A 14,272-nucleotide genomic window follows, 5' to 3' on the forward strand; every position below is an offset into this window, starting at 1 on the left:
ATAAGGCTGGCAAATGGGATTAGAATAGTTTTTTTTTCTCTTCTTTTTTTCCCACCCCATTTCTTTTTCCCTTTTCCTTGGAGCAGACTCGATGGGCCGAATGGCCTGCTTCTGCTCCCTTATCTTGTGATCTTGTGAAGATTTCTTTATTAGTTACATGTACATCGAAACATACAGTGAAATGCATCTTTTGCGTTCTGGGGGCAGCCCGCAAGTGTCACCACACTTCTGGTGCCAACAAAGCACGCCCACAACTTCCTAACCCGTATGTCTTTGGAATGTGGGAGGAAACCGGAGAACCCGGAGGAAACCCACGCAGACACGGGGAGAACGTACAAACTCCTTACAGGCAGCGGCGGAAATTGAACCCGGGTCGCTGGCGCTGTAAAGTGTTACACTAACCACCACACTACCGTGTCCAAAGATCACCTGCTCAACCAGCAGTTTTTGACACTGCAGCAAATTCAGGAGTGTTGGGACTTTGGCGGGAGGTCAGTTTTCAGGAACACCATTGCCAACTGGATCCCACAACTGTCGATCCATTGCTAGAGAAGTTTTAGCTTCAGTTCTTGCTTCCTGCACGGGGGCCTTGTGAGACTCCACTTGGGGTTTTCTGCTCAGTTTTATCTCATGGAAGGGAGGAGCACCTAAACCATGGAGGGAGTGTAACGAAGGATTACTCGACCAATGGCTGAGGTGGCAGGACTGACAGATGAGGAGGGATCGGCCCGGTTGGGCCTATCTCCGCTGCTGTAAAGGGAATGGGAGGGGATCTCAGAGCAACCCGTGACATTCTAACAGGACTAGACAAGCTAAATACAGTGAGGACACTCCTGATTTCTGGGGTGGCGGGGGACACCACATCAGGATGGGGGGGGTGGTGGGGGGGGCGCGGGGAAGGCGGTTGGTGGTGTGTAGGGGGCCATTTAGAACCAAAATAGGAGAAACATCTACCGCCAGAGGGTGACGTACCTGTGGGGTTCTCCATCACAAAATATACTCAGGGCAGAGGCAAGCACGGTAGTGTAATGGTTAGCGTAACACTTTACAGCGCCAGTGACCCGGGTTCAATTCCGGCCGCTGTCTGTAAGGAATTTGTACGTTCTCCCCCTGTCTGCGTGGATTTCCTCCGGATGCTCCGGTTTCCTCCCACATTCCAAAGACGTACGGGTTAGGAAGTTGTGGGCGTGCTATGTTGGCGCTGGAAGTGTGGCAACACTTGCGGGCTGCCCCCAGAACACTCTACGCAAAAGATGCATTTCACTGTGTGTTTCGATGTACATGTGACTAATAAAGAGATCTGAAATATATTCCTTAATGCTAAAGAGATCAAGGGATATAGAGTCATAGAGATACAGCACGGAAACAGGCCCTTCGGCCCACAGAGTCCGTACCAACCATCAATCACCCATGTACATTGATCCCATTCTATTCTCCCCACATTCCCATCAACCCCCCCCCCCCAGTTTCTACCCCTCACCCACACAACGGGGGCAATTTACAGCAGCCACCGACCCGCACGTCGCTGGGATGTGGGAGGAAACCGGAGCACCCGGGGGAAACCCACGCGGTCGCAGGGGGAATGTGCAAACTCCACACAGACAGCGCCCGAGGTCAGGATTGAACCCAGGACCCTGGAGCTGTGAGGCAGTGGCTCTACCCGCTGAGCCACTGAGACACCATTAGGGAGTGGGGGCAGGAACAGGCTACTGGAAGTGGATGATTGGCCGTGATCATATTGAATGGTGCAGCAGTCCTGAAGGGCTGAATGACCAAGTCCTGCTCCTATTCAGGTTTCTGCACCACCACCTCTGGTGTCCTCCCAAGGATGTCTCCTTGACCTCCTGATACACCTCATGTGTGTACTGCTCCAAGGCAAGGTGATCTGAAAACACAGCATCCAGTCTCCCAGGTCATCTGAAACTGGCCCCAAATATATCTCACCTGGACCTTGCACCACTGCCTCGAAACAGACTGCTTGTTGTTGCCTGGCACTGGATGGGCAGATGCCTCCTCCGGTAAGATCTGGGAAGACCAAAACCATTAACTCTCTTCCAAAAAGGTCAGGTACTGATGAGGTTTTGGCGCTGACACATGGGGCAACAGAGTGGTGCAGCCGGGTAGAGCCGCTGCCTCACAGCGCCGGAGACCCAGGTTCGATCCCGACTTCTGTGGAGTCTGCATGTTCTCCCTGTGACTGCGTGGGTTTCCCCCGGGTGCTCCAGTTTCCTCCCGTATCCCAGAGACGTGCAGGTCGGTGGGTTAATTGGCCACTGAAAATTGCCCCTAGTGTGTGGGTGAGGGGTAGAATCTGGGGGGGGTTGATGGGAATGTGGGGAGAATAAAATGGGATCAATGTACAGGGGTGGTTGATGGTTGGCATGGACTCAGTGGGCCGAAGGGCCTGTTTCCGTGCTGTATCTCTCTGGATGGAGAGATTCCCGGAGACAATTCCGGAGGATAAGCCTCTTCTCTCCAGTTCCCCGTAACCCTCTTTTCCTCGATCTTTCAAATGTTTACCTATCTCCGCTTTAAATATACCGAATGATCTGGACTCCACCAGCCTTGGGGGCAGAGAGTTCCAGAGATAATTTCCACCCTCTGAGAGAATTTCTGTGCACCTCTAGTTTTCAGTGACTGGCCCCTTATCTTGGCGCTATGTCCCCTTGTTAACGACTCTCCATCTAGTGGAAACACGTCAACACTTACCTTGTCAATCCCCCTTAAGACCTTGTATGTTTGAATGTCACCCCTCATTCTTCTCAACTCCAAGGAATATAGACCCAAACTGTCTGGCTTTCTTGATACAACAACCCTGTCATCCCAATTAGTCTGGCAAGTTTCCTTTGGACGCCTCTAATGCCGTTATCCTAGTCGAAATAAGGAGACAAAAATTGTGTACAACACCCCATACAACAGTAACAAAATCTCCCTATTTCTAAACTCCAACCTCTTTTGCAACAAAGCCAACACGTCATTTGCCTTTGTAGCTACTTGTTGGACCTGCCTGCTATGTTTTTGTGACTCACACCTAGATCCCTCTGAACACTCATTTGCAAGAGATGGATGAGATTTTTAAATGAGGCATTTCAGGCTGCATTTGCCAATACTTTGAGGAAAAATAAATCACAGAGCCGTGGGGAATTAGTGTCTGAAAAGCCCTGTAGAGAGCCAGTAAGACCTGATAGGCTGATAGCCTCCTTCTGTGCCACTACAATGCTATTTCTCAAGGCATTTCATAAGACTGTAATTGGACTAAGTAAGAGGCTTTAGGTCCAAGGTTCTAGAGTCAGGTGGGAAAGACTTGAGCTGTTTAGGGCAGGGATTCCTTCCGAGGTTTAGGGCCCAGGCAGCTGAAGGCTACGGGAAGTTGGGAATAAGAAAAGGATTCAGAGTCCAAAGATCCCACCAGAGGACAGCATTTCTGGGAGGGAAGGATGGAGGGATGTGGATCATGTGCAGGGATTAGTTTGAATTGGCACCTTGGTCAGCACAGACATCGTGGGCCGAAGGGCCTGTTCTGTGCTGGTACTGTTTTTACAGTCTTATGAAATGCTTTGAGAAATAGCATTGTAATGGCACAGAAGGAGGCCATTCAGCCCATCAGGTCACCACTGGCTCTCCGTAGGGCTTTTCTGACAATCTATTCGCCCACTATTTCACTATGGCTCTGTAAATTATTCTTCCTCAAAGTATTGTTTTATGTCTGTGTTCTATATTCTCGTCAATGTTTAGTGCCTCGGACAACTTCATTCAAACCATAACAGCAGTATAATAACAATGTTTAAAAGACAATAATAAGTACATGGATAGGAGGGGTTTAGAGGCATACGGGCCAAACACAGGCAAATGGGACTGGTGGGCACCAGGTTAGCATGGACGGGTTGGGCCGAAACTAAACTACTTGTGGGATCTTGCTGTGCACAAAAATGGCTGCTCTAATCCACTATGTGACAACAGAGTTCACACTCTAAGGTTGTTTCAGTGGCTGTGGAGCTCCTCGGGGCAATGAAAAGGCAAGTCTTTTATTGTGAGGTTATGCTCCCCCTCCACTTCAGACAGATCAAAATCAGCCACGCTGTGTTTTGTAGAGCCAGTACGATCGCGTGTCTCCAGGCAGAATAGATACAACATCTCGGGTTACACAACAGAAAGAGCAAGAGCCCTGAATCCTAAGCGAGAGCTGATGTGAGTGTGGGGAGGTGCCTCTCTGGGTGATTCAGGCATGATAGCGTTTGAAGGTGGTGCTCTGAGTCACGAGGTCAGGAAACCATCCTGCTGTTGACACACTAGTGACTGGCTCCTAGCCAAACCAGTCTGCGCTGGTCCCAACCGGTTGAAAGCAGACGACAAGGCGTACACTCCACACTTTCTCCGACTGCATGTGTTTGGAGAAACAGCAGACAGCAGAGGATTTGGGCTCTCTCTCTCTCTCTCTCTCTCTCTCTCTCTCTCCTCTCTCTCTCTCTCTCTCTCTCTCTCTCTCTCTCTCTCTTCCAACCCAACCTGCTCGAAGACAAGCAAAGGCCTGCCCTCAACATTCTAAGTGGGTCATAAAAGTGGGCCATCAGTCACGAGGCAACTCTTTATTTAGCTTTAACTGAGCAAATCGTGACAATGAAACCCAAAAGCTAGCTTCAGAAAACACTTGAAGGGAGAGTTACAGGTCAAAATACTGGAATTCAAACCTCACTTAGTCACAGAATGAATGCAATATGTCTGGAGACAAAATCCCAAGCACTAAAGCTTGCTGTAGATTAGTGAGCTAATTTTCGAAAAGAAAACCAACAATATATATTTATATATATATATATATATATATATATATATATATATATATATATATATATATATATATATACATTTACATATATATAATATCACATAACAGTTATATTTGGTATATATTTAACCAAGGGTTTATTTCCAGATCAATAGAACTGAAAAGTAGGACATTATACTCAGCCTGTATGAAACTTTGCTTAGACCACACCAGGAGTATTGTTCCTGATTATAATAAAGGATGTAGAGGCATTAGAATGGGTGCAGAGAAGGCTTACGAGAACAGCACCAGGATTAGGAAGGCATACATAAGATTTCTTTATTAGTCACATGTACATCGCAACACACAGCGAAATGCACCTTCTTGCGTAGAGTGTTCTGGGGGGCAGCCCACAAGTGTCGCCACACTTCCGGCGCCAACATAGCATGCCCACAACTTCCTAACCTGTACGTCTTTAGAATGTGGGAGGAAACTGGAGCACTCGGAGGAAGCCCACGCAGACACGGGGAGAATGTACAAACTCCTTACAGACAGTGGCCGGAATTGAACCCGGGTCGCTGGCGTAGGACAGGGTGGACAAGCCTGGGTCTCTTTTCTCCTGGGAGACGAAGGCTGAAGGGAGACCCAGTGGGTGTTGACGGAGCGGATGCAGAGAGAGGGTCTCCGCTTGTGGGGAAGAGGGTAACCAGAGACCATCAGTGTCAGAGAGTCAGCAAGAAATCCGACGGGGAATTCCGGGGAAACTCCTTTCCCCAGAGAGCGGTGAGAATGTGGAGCTCCCTCCCACAGTGAGGGGTGGGGGTGGAGAGCATTGATGTGTTGAAGGGAAGCTGGACACAGAGAAGGGAATATGCTAAGATGGGGGAAAGATGGGGGAAGCTCCAGTGGACCATAAATGCCAGCACGGAGCGTTTGGGCCGAATGGCAGAGTTTCCCCATGTAATCTCATGTAAAGAGACCGTGATACTGCCTTTAACATCCAATCGACTTAGCAATGGCTCAGGACTTTCTCACCTGGTCTGTGTGTCTATCAGTCTGGATGGTTTCTGACATGGTGCAACAAGCCATCGCTATGTACCAAACCACCCGGGCAATTACTAGGAGATAACGAGCAGACTCCCCAGCAAAGACCATACAGTGGAAATGAACTTTTATTTTTTTTATATGTATAATTTTAATTTTAAAAATTAGATATTTGGATAAATGTTTTCATTTTAAAAAGTAAATGCAAATTTGAAATGAAGTCATTGAATCCAATGGCTCCGAAAATGGCAGAAGCACATTTCCTGGGGTCAAAGAAGTTTGGAAATTCCGTCACGTTGTTTAACTCCTGGCGAACAGGTTGCTGAAACCATCACAGAAGTATTGCCCAGATTATTAAGTGGAATCATAGACTAATACAGCACGGAAACAGGCCCTTCAGCCCACTGAGTCTGTGCCAACCATCAACAACCCATTTACACTGATCCCATTTTATTCTCTCCCCAGGTTCTACCCCTCACTTACACACTAGAGGTAATTTACAGCAGCCAATTAACCTACCAACCTGCTTGAACGTGACCATCAGACCATCAGACATAGGAGCAGAATTAGGCCATTTGGCCCATCGGTTCTGCTCCATCATTCGATCACAGCTGATTTATTTTTCCCTCTCAACCCCATTCTCCTGCCTTCTCCCCGTAACCTTTGACACCCTTACTAATCAATAATCCCTGCTTTAAATACACCCAATGACTTGGCCTCCACAGCCCTCTGTGGCAACGAATGTCACAGATTCACCTCCCTCTGGCTGAAGAAATTCCTCCTCATCTCAGTTCTAAAGGGATGTCCCTTTATTCTGAGGTTGTGCCCTCGGATCCTAGACTCTCCCACTGATGGAAACATCCTCTCCACATCCACTCTATCCAGGCCTTTCAATGCGGGAGGAAACCAGAGCATTCAGGGGAAACGGCAGTCATGGTAGTGTAGCGGTTAGTGTAACGCTATTACAGCACCAACGACCCGGGTTCAATTCTGGCCACTGTCTGTAAGGAGTTTGTACGTTCTCCCCATGTCTGCGTGGGTTTCCTCCGGGTGCTCCAGTTTCCTCCCACATTCCAAAGACGTACGGGTTAGGAAGCTGTGGGCACGCTATGTTGGCGCCAGAAGCGTGGTGACACTTGCGGGCTGCCCCCAGAACACTATGCAAAAAAGGTGCATTTCGCTGTGTGTTTCAATGTACATGTGACTAATAAAGAAACCTCATCTCATCTCAACTCACGCACCACTCTGCTTGACACGAAATCCTCTCTATGCTTAAGTATTCATCTACTGTACTGATTCTGGTTTTTAATCATTCCATCATTGACAGTTGCAGCTCAGATATTCACTCCCTAAACTTTGCTTCCCTCCCTCCTTTCAAACTCTCCTGATAACCTACTTCCCTGACAACACTTATTATGCAGCAAATATTGTTTGTTAACACCCCTGTGAAGTGCCTCGGGATGTTTAACTATGCTCTATAAATAGTAGAGACAGGAGACTACAGATGGTAGAATCTACAGCAACACACAATATGTTGACAGGGGGGAAGGGGGGGGCGAATTATCCTGATGCAGGGTCTCAACCCAAAACATCCACAATTCCTTTCCCCCACAGGTGCTGCTCGACCCGCTGAGTTCCTCCAGCAGATTGTCTGTGACTCTGTAAGTACCCAAAATGGTCTTCCTATTTTGAGATTGAGATGGGGGAGGCTTCTGTGGCCGAATATCTCGTTGATCCCCTGTGATAAAATCCCATTTTTATTGATTGCATCCCAGAATGGAATGCAGTGTGTGTTTATGAACTGCATTGTGGAATCCCCGGTCACGTTGCCGTCCCTAAGACATTTTTTTGGACCCAGTGTGCAGGCTCCAGCAGTCAAAGGTAAACTCCCCAGCGACTGAAAAAATGCGATTCTTGGAACTCGAATGATTCCTGTGGGTCGAGGATTCGGAAGTGAAACGAGTGCTCTCTGTAGAGCCAGAAATTGTTGGCATTAGACGCTTAAGAACACCCATTCACAACGCTAACAATTTGAGCTTCCAGTTTTTAATCAATGCACTTAGCAGGGGCAGTAAATAGACAAAAATATTAAGGCATTGGTTTTAAGCAGCGAGTTACATCTGTTGTTTGGTAGTTTATTAAGTGAATATAAAATGCAAAATTTTAAAAATCTATTTAGCTGCAACTGCTGTTACAGTCAATGCAAGTCCTGTCAGCCATTGCTAGACTCAACATTCAGTTTATAACGTCTTGTCAGCGGCTTTCAATTCCAAGCGAACAAATAAATGCCGACAATAACCAGCTCAAACCAGCCCAGCTTTCCCAATGTATAGGCGCTAGAAATACCAGGTTACATCATGCACAGCCCCGCCGCAGGCTGATTGACAGGCGGTCCCCAGCTCCCATTGGCTACGCGCCGCTGTCAATCATGCAAGCGGGACCGAGGAGCCCGGCAGCGGATTGGTGCTCCGTTTAATCGCTCCCCGCAGCCCGCTCTGGATAGGCTGCCGCGACACCTCAATCATTCTGAGCGACAGCTCGGGCCCCCCCCCTCCACCAGCGGAGCCCGTAGAAAAAGCTGAAGCGGCTGCAAGCGGGTGGGAGCGGAGCGGAGCAGAGCAGAGCGAACTGGAGGCCGTTTGCCAGCGCTGGACGCTTGCAGAATGGAGCCGTACCCTGCTCCGTGCCCCGTCTGCCCGGCATGGTTTGGAAGCAGGTGGGAGCGCAAGTCCAGGAAGAAGGCATCGGCCAACATATTCCAGGACGTGGACCTGGGACAGTTGCAAGCGCTGTTCAGGAAGAGCGGCGATGAGAACGCCGAGGAGCGGGCGAGGATCATCTGGGAGCGAGAGAAGCAGGGGGAACATGACGTTACCCAGGCTCTGATGGAGCTGAAGTCGAAGAAGACTCAGTTCTTTTTCCAGCACAACAAAAGTGGCGCAGAGTTTTTGGGACTGATATGGCTCAAAGCCTTTAACAAACTGCGGTAATTATTTGCACTTTAACGACAAAACTGGGACACCTTTGCTTTTTTAATTATTTTAAGAAAACAACTACCTCAGTTCGGTTTTCCCCAACGCATATGCATCGCTTTGAAGCTCTAGACTTCCTTGCTTTCTGCCGTTTCTCTGACTTGCAGTTTTCATGTGTGCATAAAAATTCTCGTCATGTTCCCCAGCATCAAGGATCGAGAGTGGGGTTGTGAGTTCGAATCCAGCGGCGTCGTGGAACGATCGCAGAGAAGCAAGATGAAGCGAAAGAGATTAATCGCAAAGAGGTCGCTCAGGAACCTGCTGTAAAACGGGAACTGTCACTACCGGCTGCTGCATCAACTTCATGAACACCTACATGCAAACTACTGGGGAAATGAACCTTGTGTATTAATATTCCGTTTCTACTGCCAAACGTTTGTCCATGTTGCTTTTGTGATTTTTTTAATTTAAAATTCTGAACACTAAAACCGTCTTTTCAAATGACCAATTTCATTCCGTTTTATAGAAAAAAAATTGTCTTCTGCATTTCAATAAATTTGTGTCATTAATAAAACCATTGTGCATTTCTCTTTGCGTAGAGCTGGCTGAAGTCTATATTCAGCACTTTTTTCTTGAAGGTGTCACCTGTTTGTTTTTGGGATTTGGAAAGTATTTTTTTTGATCCTCCCGCCCCACTGCCACCACTCTTGAGGCTTTCAGCCTGGAGCTGAGGGCAAACTCCAAGTATTCTCCCGTTGTCCTTTTCGTTTAATATTATGGTGCATTACCTTAAAGTGGAGAAAAGTTCTCGTTCGTCAGTGTTCAGGCAATGGGAGCTTGGACTGTCTTTGGTACCTTCGGAGAGAGAAGAGGATGGGGGTTTGACAATATGCCGAGCAGTGGCGAAAGAGTGAAATTGCTCTGCTAGGGGCCAGTACATACATTATGGGATGAATGGACCAGTTCTGTGACTTCCCCTGAATCCTTCCTGGATTGTGGCTTCTTGCAACCTTGGGTATTGCCCAGTCTTGATAAAGGCTCTCGACCTGAAACGTCAACTGTTCATTTCCCTCCATAGCTGCTGCCTGACCTGCTGAATTCCTCCAGCATCTTGTTTGTTGGGTCTGTGGTAGGACTGACATGGAGAAAGTCTCACTGGTTATAATGGTGGCAGTCCCAAAGAGCAGGAAATGGGAGAGACTTTCTTTGTAAATGAATATTTCTCTTCTGTTTTTACTGCGGAGAAAATGATGAACTCGAAGGAAATGGGGGAAATGAGTGGTGATGTCTTGGACCACATATGAATTAGCAGGGAGCAGGTATTGAAGGCCTTAAAGTGCATTCAGATGGATGAATCTCCAGGACTTGGCCTGGTGCATTGTCGGATCTTCTGGGAAGCTGGAGCAGAAATTGTGGAGGCCTCTGCAGAGATTTTTGCTTCATCTCTGGCCACAGGTGAGATTCCGGAGGACTGGAAAATGGCTAATGTGGTACCATTGGTTAAAAAAGGCAGTAAAAACAAGCCAGGAAACTACAGGCTGGTGAGTCTGATATCGATGGTGGATACGTTGCTGGAGGGGATTCTGAAGGACAGGATCTACCAACATTTGGAGAGACGGTCTGATTTGGGACAGCACGGCTTCGTGCGTGGGAAGTTGTGTCTGACAAATATCGGAGTTCTTCAAAGAGGTTACCAAGGGGGTAGGGCAGTGGATGTTGTCTATATGGACTTCAGCAAGGCCTTTGACAAGGTCCCTCATGGCAGGCTAGTCTGGAAGGTTAGATCGCAGGGGGTCCAGGTGGAGATAGAGGATTGGATTCATAATTGGCTCAAGTGGAGTCCACCTTGCGGGAGGAGCCTCCAATTTTGTTACGTACCAGCAACAATAGAAACACACCAAGTCATGTATAAGTGTTAGAAGCTATTTTATTAATAACTACTTGTGTTAATAAGAGAAGTAAAAACATTAGATATTAAACATAATCCCCAAAACCAATAAACTCAAAGTGTGTGTGTGGCAAATTCCCAAACCCCAAGGCTAGGAATAGTTCTCAAAGTTCAGTTCAGCAAGTCATCAGGTGAAACGTGAGCAAAGGCTTTTGCAAAACCACCGTTGATTGAAGAGAAAATGTAGAGAGAAATTACGAAATCCACCATGGTCCACGATGGAACCCATACGACACCTCAATCTCCGATGATCTCCACTGCTTTGTTCCGAAGTATCTGCCGTCCCGAAGGCATTTGATATATGGCCGTCCATACCTGCTTTCCAGCACAGGTTAACGACAAAGTGGACTCCACTTGTTTGCTCCAAAAATCCATACATGGATTGTAGTGACAGACACAGCTATTGTTCTTCATCCATTGATACGGAGACCAGCAGTCAGTCTCTCTCACTTTCTCTCACTCTCTCTGTGCAAAACAGCCAGCGCGTTGTTATAGTCTTGCTGTCTTGGAGATAACACCACACACACACACACACACACACACACACACACACACACACACACACACACACACACACACACACACACACACACACACACACACACACACACACACACACACACACAACTGTCCAGATAGCAACCTGGCTTTGTAACAGTAGGAAGCAGAGGGTGCTGGTTTAGGGTTGTTTCTTAGATTGGAGGTCTGTGTCTCGTGATGTGCCACAGGGATTGGTGCTGGGACTTTGGTTGTTTCTCAGTTACATAAGCAATTTGGATGTGAATGTACAAAGCTTGGTTAACAAGTTTACAGATGATGTTAAAATAGGTGGTGTTGCAGACAGTGTAGAAGATTATGAAAAATTACAGGAGGATCTTGATCAGCTGGGTATGTGGGCTGAGGATTGGCAAATGGCTTTCAATCCAGATAAATGTGAGGTTTTGCATTTTGGGAGATCAAAGCAGGGTAGCACTTGTACAGTGAATGGTGGAGCCCTGAGGAGTGTTACGGAACAGGGGGACCTAGGAGTGCAAGTTCACTGAAGGCGGCGTCACAGGTAGACCGGGTGGTGAAGAAAGCATTTGGCACACTGGCCTTCATCAGTCAGGGCACTGAGTATAGGAGCTGGGACGTTGTGTTGCAGTTTTATGAGATATTGGCGAGGCCACACTTGGAGTATCGTGCACAGTTTTGGTCACCCTGATATGGGAAAGATGTTATTATACTAGGAAGAGTGTAGAAAAAATTTACCAGGATGTTGCCTGGACTTGGGGGCCTGAGTTGCAAGGAGAGGTTGCCTGGAATGTAGGAGATTGAGGGGGTGACCTGATCGAGGTGTATAAAATCATGAGGGACATAGACAGGGTGAAAGCACATTGTCTTTTTCCCAGGGAGGGGGTGCTAAAAACAAGAGGGCATAGGTTTAAGATCAGAGGCGAGAGATTTAAAAGGGACATCAGGGGCAGCTTCTTCACAGAAAAGGGTGCTGCGTATTTGGAACGAGCTGCCAGAAATAGTGGTTGAGGCGGCCACATTAGCAACGTTTAAAAGCCATCTAGATAAGTACATGGATAGGAGAAGTTTAGAGGGCTGTGTGCCAAACGCGGGCAGTGGGACTAGCTCACTGGGCACAACAGTCAGCATGGACGAGTTGGGCCAAAGGACCTGTTTCTGTGTTATATGACGCCATGACCATATCTACAGAAGATTCTTCCAGCCAAGGAGCAGTAGTTGAAGAAGGTAGACTGGGATTTTAAGTCCAAGGAAAATATGTTGCCAAAAAAATCTTAGATATGAGCTAGGGCTATAATAGTTTTAGAGGTTTTGATGGTATTCTGTGGTGTCATCTTGCATTTAGTTTCCTTATGTAACCCATTGCTGGAGTCCTGGGCATTGCCAATCCACTTGCCAGGGTAAGCCGCAGTACCTGCGTAACCAACCAAGGGCAGTTTTCTCCCTCATCATCAGCCACGTAGCAGTCTGTACAGTCACGGACCCTTTAGCTATGTCTAGCTCACTGATAGACACCGCAAAACACATGCATGTAGCATTGAGCTCCACAGAATTCCATCGCAAACATCCTTCCAGTCCCTGGAATGCCTGGCATCAGTTACCTATTGCATCCTGACACTGAGACCCTTTTGGATTCAACTTCTGGATAATAAACCAATGTACCCCACACACACGCACACCCCCCACCCGCCACCACTACAGATCTGATGAAGTTTTGCATTTTGGAATAGTTTCTCATTTGAGACCTTGTTGATGATCCTATTAAATGAAATCTAACACTCTACCTTCATCCCCAACATCTCTCCTTCTCCTAGTACTTTCCCGGACAACCACAGAGAATGAAACCTCTCCTTTTAAAACCATAGAACCATAGAACAATACAGCACAATACAGGCCCACCATGTTGTGCCAAATTTCAAACCACTCCTAAGACTATCTAACCCCTTCCTCCCACATATCCCACTATCTTAAATTCCTCCATATGCTTATCTAACAATCTCTTGAACTTTTCTGTTGTCTGACCACTGAGGGATGCAGGGCAGCTTTCCATCTGAAACAGCTATTCACGTGCATTTTTACCATATTCCATTTGGTGCTCACAACATGGTCTCCCCTACACCGGAGAAGGCAAACAGTGGGTGACCACTACGCAGAACCCCTCCATTCAGTGCTCAAGGGAGAGCCTGATCTTCCAGATCCCCGTCATTTTTACTGCTCTCAGCAAAGTCAAGTAAACAGAGACATGTTAGTCAAGACAAATTTATTGCCATGTACACAAGTACAGTGAGGTACAGTTACAATGAAAAACTTGCTCACAGACATGTAGGTACAGACAACACACAATATAGATCATAGAAAATTATACCATACAGCGAGAAAAAAAGACTGCAACAGCAATATCTTAGTGCAAAAGAAAACAAAGACACAATCAAAGACAAGTTTGTGGTAGTGCAGGGCAACAACGAGGATGTGGATAGCTCAGAGAGTTACTCAGCAAGCAATTCCAGCTTCAAACCCTGATCAGCAGTGAACTTTCTGATCAAAACCCTGTTAGAGTTATGGGAATAACATTCCTGTTTTAGCATCTCATCTGTACAAATACAGTATATAGTATGGTGCAAAACACGATGGTGCTGGAGGAACTCAGCAGGCCAGGCAGCATCCGTGGAGAAAAGCAGGCGGTCAACGTTTTGGGTCAGGACCCTTTTTCAGGACCCTTGAATCTAGATTCCAGCATCTGTTGTCCTTTGTTCCTCTAGCATGGTGCACCCTATGTATTTTCCCAAAAACGTTTAGGGTGGCATGTTGGCACAAGCTCCAGCGACCTGGGTTTGATCCTGACCCCCAGCATTGTCGGTGAAGTTTGCATGTTCTCCCTTGTGACCCCATGGGTTTCCTCCGAGTACTCCAGTTTCCTCCCACGTCCCAACGACGTGCGGGGAGGTGGAATAATTGGCTGTTCTCGAATGCCCCAGTGTGTAGATGAGTTAAGAATCTCAGTGGGGGGGGGTGGGGGGGGGTTGTTGATGTGAA

General features: G+C 47.3%; 1 protein-coding gene across 1 annotated transcript; it reads left to right on the forward strand.

Moving 5' to 3' along the window:
• The first annotated feature begins 8,391 nt into the window (after window positions 1-8,391).
• On the forward strand, window positions 8,392-9,352 carry avpi1 (arginine vasopressin induced 1). Its single transcript, XM_052027816.1, has 2 exons — window positions 8,392-8,792; window positions 8,985-9,352. Exons 1-2 carry the CDS (start codon window positions 8,470-8,472, stop codon window positions 9,103-9,105), a joined length of 444 nt encoding a protein of 147 aa, XP_051883776.1. The 5' UTR covers window positions 8,392-8,469; the 3' UTR covers window positions 9,106-9,352.
• The last annotated feature ends 4,920 nt before the right edge of the window (window positions 9,353-14,272 follow it).

Source organism: Pristis pectinata, chromosome 12, assembly GCF_009764475.1.
Source record: "Pristis pectinata isolate sPriPec2 chromosome 12, sPriPec2.1.pri, whole genome shotgun sequence".
Taxonomy (NCBI): domain Eukaryota; kingdom Metazoa; phylum Chordata; class Chondrichthyes; order Rhinopristiformes; family Pristidae; genus Pristis; species Pristis pectinata.